The 7,186-nt window shown below is 29.4% G+C and overlaps 1 protein-coding gene across 1 annotated transcript; it reads left to right on the top strand.

Moving 5' to 3' along the window:
• Positions 1-2,905: 2,905 nt before the first annotated feature.
• Positions 2,906-7,176, top strand: LOC110425763 (RING/U-box superfamily protein). The gene is made up of 4 exons (XM_021440757.2): positions 2,906-3,202; positions 3,853-4,222; positions 5,013-5,433; positions 6,244-7,176. The coding sequence occupies exons 2-4, from the start codon at positions 4,103-4,105 to the stop codon at positions 6,369-6,371; spliced, it is 669 nt and encodes a 222-aa protein (XP_021296432.1). The 5' UTR covers positions 2,906-3,202; positions 3,853-4,102; the 3' UTR covers positions 6,372-7,176.
• The last annotated feature ends 10 nt before the right edge of the window (positions 7,177-7,186 follow it).

Genomic DNA, 7,186 nt, shown 5'->3' with positions numbered 1-7,186 from the left:
CCCATCCCACCTTCTTCCTTGGGTCTACATATTTGATTCCACTTAATTAAATGGATACGTTGGTGGTCATCATCTCCACCCCAAAGAAAATTACGACAGTATCGCTCAATTCGTTTACAGCATTCCAGAAGAATAGAAACTGTTTGCATCACATAATATAGAATAGTAGATAGTACTGATTTTATCAATGTAAGTCTACTAGTAAAAGACAGTGAAGAAGCTTTCCAACCCCTCAATTTACTTTTCACTTTATCCTCCATAAACTTAAAAGATGTAACTCCTTTCCTTCCTTGAAATAGTAGTACACCTAAGTAGGTGCCTGAGTTCCTAGAATAAGAGACACAATTTGTTAACAACAAAATATTTCATTTCATTATTTTTTTGTTAAAAACTCAACGAAATTAAAAATACAGAGACACAATTTGTCATTTATATTAAAAAAAATGTTTGGTGAAATATTTCAATTCGGTTACTTTTTGTTTAAAAATCAATAAAATAGAAAGTATAACAGCAAAAATGAATAAAATTAAAGTAACAAAAGTCAATATTAAATCATAATATAATGATAAACGTGACCTTAATTCTTAAAATTAAGGATGACTACGTCTTATCTATTGTTCTATCACAATAAAGACAAATCGAATTAATAGATATATATAAATATAATTAGAATTTTCTATATTTTTAATGGTTTCTACATAAATGTATATGCAATTAAAGTTCCAACTTGCAAGATTCTCTCACCTACCACCACTCCTCACTCTTTTTCATCATTAAAAGGTATCAAGTCATTATTATAATTCATCAAAACCATATATTAAATGTAACAAAAATTTCCAAACTGCATTTGCTAGATTCTTATAACAAGCCCAACCTTTCCCATTGTAAATTCACGTACACATCATTGCATTGCAAGATTCTCTTAACAAGTCCAACATCTTCCTTTCTCAATTTCCATCTTTTTTATTTTAGAATGAGGGATTTAAATCTATTTTTTTAATTGGTTCAAGGCTTGTTATGACATGCAGATTATATTGTGTTAATAAACCCGTTTTTTTTTTAAAAAAATTCATCTCTCTAACTATCAAACTAAATGCTTGGATAACCTAAATTAATTGTAAATGAAACTTATGTCATTAAGAGTTATAAGATATCTTGAATTTCTTAAATTTCACATTTAAGTTTTAATGTATGTGAATTTAATCCATTTTTATATTGTTTGTTTATTGATTTTATCTATTAATATAATTTCTGATATATATTATTTAATTGTAATTTAAATTTTTACATTGGAATTACAAAAGCATAATATTTTTAAAAAATCTGAACTATTTAAAAAAATTAAGTAAGTATTTATTTTTTATTACATTCAATTAAATTTTTATATTTTCTTATTTGGATTTATATTTAATGTATTGACAATTTATAATTTCTATACATCATCAGCTCATCAAAATGTGCCACCTCATTAATGAGATAAAATAAAAACTTTTAAAAATTTAAAATTAAACATGAAAAAATTATAATAATTAATTAAATAAAAATAAAATATTTTCACTTTCAATCTTTCTCAATTGTTCTTTTTCTTATTTTCCTCTTTTCTATTTCTCTCTAACTCCATCATCTTCCTTTTCACTTCTTTTTCCATTAAATTAGGTTTTGCAAAATTCTATAACTTTTTTAAGAGTAATTTTTAAATTATTTTCTTATTTTATAGAGATTGAGAAAACAAGATTCAAATAAATAAATCTTATTAGTATAATTTTATTTAGTCAACTATTTTGCTTATAAATAACAAATTAAGTCCAAAATTATTCTTTTCCATGGGCATTAGGTTTTTTTTGTCCTTAGAATGCACTCATAAAACTTCGAATTTCTATTAAAACCAAAATTCTTTTGAGCTGTTACTTTACTATTTTACTAAAACTCAAAATATTAATAAATTTAAACTTAAACTAAATCACATGTTTTTTGGTATTTAAAGTTATATAAACATTTTAATTTTTAGCTAAACCTCGTATTTTTAAGATTTAAATGAAAATTAGTTATATTTGATGGAATGTTACTAACCATTTTAAAAGATTGTCAAAATCAACTACTTGAATAAAACACCACGAGAAAGGAAGGTGTGATATGACTTCTAAGAAAAGAGCAATTTTTGACTTAATTTTGTTAATTAGAAATAAAATTGTTAACTTAATAAAATTTGCTTATAAAATTTATATATTTAAATATTATTCTCTCATTTTTTTTAAATATGTTTTCTCAATCTCTTTAGAAAAGAAAAAGAAAAGAATTTAAAAAATAAAAAAAGAATTTAAAAATTGCTCTTAAAGTTGTAAAGTTTTACAAAACTTAATTTTAAGGGTAAAAGAGGAGAAGAAGATGGAGTTAAAAGAGATAAATGGAAGAAGAGGAGAAGAAGACCATAGAGTTGGAGAGTGATAAAAGATCAAAAAAAAAAAAAAAGAATATATGAGAGAAATAAAAAATTGAAAATATTTTTTAATTAATTATTATAAATTTTTTAATATTTAATTCTTAATTTTTTAAAATTTTTTATTTTATCTCAGTAATTAGGTGTCAGATTTTGGTACAATAACAGGAAGCTATACACTGCTAGGGAATTAAATATTAATTTTTTTTATTTTAAATCAAATAAATATTTTTAATTAATAGTTAACTAATTATATTAATTAAAATTTTATTTATCATTTTATATGAGATGATAATTAGTTATATTGATTTATTAAATTAAAAATAATAAAAAAATATTTAAAGTTTTTTAAAAATATTATACGGATAACAAATTATTGACCTAAGTCTTTTTGTAATAATACTTCTTAATAAGTCTACAAAATAAATAACACAATAAGAATATGTTATTTTATTATGATGAATTTGCAGCAGCCAGCGTCATCCTTCAGTAGCACCAACGAAAACAAAGCGGACAAAAGGGCAAAAAGAAGGCTCTTTCGCTTTATTTCCGCGCTTTCATAGCTTTTCTCGCCGAATAAAACTTCCAAACCAATACTGAACTCTTTTACCCTTTTTCTTTTTTAATTTAGATTTTCTAAAAGTCGGAGCTCTTGTAGCTTCCCTGTCCCTCTCCTTCTCTTTTCCCTCTCAGAAAAATAAAAAAAAAATAAAAACCCAATAAAATTTCTCTCTTTGCACTTCTCTCAGCTCAATTTCCGTCAAGGTAACTATTTTAGTTTTTTATATCAGTTTAAGATGTGTTAATAGATTCCTTTTTCTGGGGATTATCCAAATTGTGTAATTTTCATTTCACAGTCCATGCGTATTTTGGACCAAATTCTGTGCTTTAAAGTTGCTTTTTTTTTTGTTTGGGATAATTTAACTTGGGTTTTTTTTTATTTGATTGATCCATGCTTGTTTGTGCGTTGATCTTGTGATTTTTGATGGGTTTTTGGGTGTTGATTTTGATTAAAACTTGAATCTTTGAATGGTTTAATTATATATTTTTTTTGGGTTGAATTGAAGAGAGAATTTTAGCTGTAATCTGTGGTACCCAAACTGATTCTTGATTTTTTTGTTGATATTTTAATTTCTTCCTATTAACGGAAAAACCCTTTCGCTAATTATGAGTAAAGGCTTAAAAAGATGGTCACTTTCATTAGAAAAAAACAAGGAAAATTGGACAAGCAATTCTTTTATAGGAAATTTTTTTTGCTTAAAAGGGGAAGTTCGTTGGTTTTTTTACAAGTGGCACTTTGAAATAGGCATTGGTTAATTGAGGTTACCCACTTGCTATGAAGATTGTTTTGTTGGCTCAATTTGGTTTATGTTATCCACAAAATTGACTTACATTTTTTGTTTTTAATTTTACAGCTGAAGCAATAGCTATTTAGCTAAGTTATACAAGGGCATTCCACATTGTATATATGGAAGAGAGAGGGGGTACTGGTTCGTAGGGGTGGTGGGACTTCTGCGAGCTTAGCGTCCTCTCTCATTGTCTATTTTTTTTTCCTTAGCTACAAGACCTTTGTTCTTGATGCATTTGCATGAGTTGAATGGTTGAGCTTTATTGATGAGATTGTGTGGAGAGTTTTAACTGAAGGGGAAAGTTCAAGTTAACATTATGGGTTCTGTTTGTTGCTGCTTGCACGCTGAGGATTTTGAGGACTATGTGAATCCAAACAGTAATGTATATAGAAACTGCATGTGCTTCAGTTGCTTTGTTCAGAATTTCCTACACGTGGTATGTTTTATGATTCCTGTTAATAAGCATTGTTTTGGAATCTAGTGTTGTTTCTTCATATTGCATTATTTTCATGTCTCACTTGAGGTTACAAGTATGGTAGCTCTATTGAATATTTCTTTTGTTGCTCTTTTATGTTTGTTTTTTTAAAACTTAGGCCTGTCATTGGAAATTTTAACTCTTATCTTTTCTTTCTTTGGCACATGTGGGTGCCATAAGCGAATCTTTTCACAATAAATTTGTCTAGAGCATTGTACTGTGCTAAAGATTATCTCTACCATTAATGCAAACAAGGTCCTTGGTGAACTTTTTCTAAGTCAGGAAAAAAATTCCCTTATGTTCATATGATCTGTTTGGGGCTGTTAGAAGCTACTTGCCTGCTTATATATTCAGCTGGAATAAGGTAATTAACCTGTCTTTGTCTAAAAGCTTTTTTGTTTAATGAATCCTCTTAATGGGTTCTAGGAAAAACTTCTTACTATGTCCACACCTGAGTTCTCAATTTAGGAAATTCCATCAGCATTTACCTATTTTGGCTCCTAGGTGAATATAGATCTACTAAAGTCAATTGTGGACTATTAAACACTAACCAAATCAATAAAGTTAGTGGTTGGTTGTGTACAATAAGAAGCTTGTGTTAAATTAATATTAGGGGTGAGAAAGTTAACTTGAAGAGGTTTTGGTGTTACATATTTCAGCATTTATCAGAAAAAGTTATCTTCGATAATTTCATTTATGGAGTTTCAGCTTTTTCATGCTCCTTTTTTTTCTTTTGTCACCATAATTGTAGTATACCACATTATTCCGAAGAGGGGAAGTGCATTCTGTCCCTTCATCCATTCAGGGGACAGCTTCTGTGAACTCTTCTGCATCACTAGACAACTCACTTTCTGACATGTACCGCTCTCCTCCAAGGCCCTTGCCTTATGATGCTGACACCAGATATTTCTGCTTACAACGTGATGGTCTTGTTTCACGGCGTGAGAAGGGTTCAAGTCATTCACAAGAGGAATCAGAGCCTTTAAGGGGTGAAGATGATGCAGATTCAGAATCTATGAGTACAGGAGACAAATGGAAAGGTTGTGAAGAAGGCTCAAAAGAGCAGCATTCCAAATCCTCACAAAAACTCTTATCAGCAAAAGCACCAGTTGGAGTTGGGTACATCTATTCATCAACAGAAGAGGAGGATGTCTGTCCAACATGTCTTGAAGGTAATCTTTCTTGGCAAGTTTTAATGGTGTTGTAGCTATTAGACTATGCTGTGAAATTTTGTTACTGAAGATCATTGCTAATTTGCTATGATGATGTAATGGTGGTCAACTCGCATTTCTTAGCATGCACCAATCCTAGTTTGGACTCTTAACCACTTGTCTATTCATTGCTTATAACCAGTCAGGGAGTAATTGAATTATCGGGCCCATTCGTGAAGACTCCAACGTCTTTCATTTGTATGCATGTCTGTGGTTGTGTGCATTTTTTGTATTCATGTATGTTTGAACCTAAAGTATAATTATTTTTTTAAAAAAAAAATTGTGGACGTTTGTTGCCTTAATATTTGTGAAGAATAATGGGGCTGTGTTCCCCTGCCTCTGGAAGTTTTTAGGACTCAACAATATCAATTAGAGTCTCCCACTTTTCATGTAATCAAAGTTAAATGCACGCCAGAATTGACTTGTCTATTACTCTTTCCCAAACAACAATGTTTCCTCGATGACTGAATGAATAGGCCTAGCTTTTCTATAACTTAGGAAGGAGGGATGCATCGAAATACTAAATTTCTGCTATATCTTGCTTCTCTAACCTGGATGCTTGCTTTCACCATTAGTTGGGCCCTGACTGTAGTGATTGACAATCATGCAACCTTGATTTAATTGGGGAATTTACAATCAATCCATAGTTTTGTACCTCGTCATTTACTTTAGAAACAATCACTGCTAAATTATATAAAAAAATCATATGAGTTAGGCTTTTAATAGATAAATTATCTTGCTTTTAAACTTATTGCTATCATTTATGTGCAGAATATACTCCAGAGAATCCCAAGATAGTAACAAAATGTTCCCACCATTTCCATCTGGGTTGCATTTATGAGTGGATGGAGAGAAGTGAAAACTGTCCTGTCTGTGGAAAGGTAACCTTTTTGCACTAGTCAGCTTTTTCATCTTCATGGTAATAATCCATCAAGAGGCACGGTGCTTACATTTTACCTGCTTGATCAGTTATTTCTTTTCTTTTAAGACTTCCAATTTACTAGGATGTTCAAGGTTTACATGCATTAGCTTTTAATTTGAATTTGATATCTTTTTGAAGTTCTTAATTTTTTAATTAATATCTGTATAACCATTTTTTTTTTGGTAAAAATCTGTATAACCAATGTGAGTGCATATGTTTTTTATTGGTTGTTTATCATTTTAGTATATGTAGCTTTTCAATGAGTCTCTTTTAATGGATTTGAAATATTTAGATATTTATTGACCACATCATTTCTTCTTTTCTTTGATGAAATAGCCGCTCTTTGTTTGGTTTTAACAAAAAGTGATGGAAAGAACTAATTGGAAAAATTAACTGCAAAGAAAAATTCAGAAAATGAAGTTCCTATCTTGTTTCAATGGTTAGGCAAAAATGGGGAAAAAACTTTTTCTTAACTAACTTTTCCTTTTGGTATACTTTTCAAGTGATAATCTAACTTATCCCTGAAGTGTCTTTCCACTAATCCTCTTTGGTCAGAACATTGGTTCATGGATAAATTAGTCAGAAATAAGCAGAAATAAACAAAATAAAAGATGAAAATAAGAAGATAACAAATGACTTGTTGATAGTAAAATGAGTTTGTCATCCATCTTCTTCGAACTACCAACACTTTATAGGGTGCTTATCCAAACACCACCATCTTGAAATTTTTAGGTCAAACAATTATTTTGTCATGGGTTCTAGTTTTCTGCTCATTCTTTTTGGCTTACTATT

The sequence above is a fragment of the Theobroma umbraticum genome, unplaced genomic scaffold (assembly GCF_002168275.2).
Source record: "Theobroma umbraticum cultivar Fairchild unplaced genomic scaffold, ASM216827v3 scaffold_12.1, whole genome shotgun sequence".
NCBI classification, from domain to species: Eukaryota; Viridiplantae; Streptophyta; class Magnoliopsida; order Malvales; family Malvaceae; genus Theobroma; species Theobroma umbraticum.
Note: the sequence above shows the minus strand (reverse complement) of the source record. Positions and strands in the feature narration are given on the sequence as shown.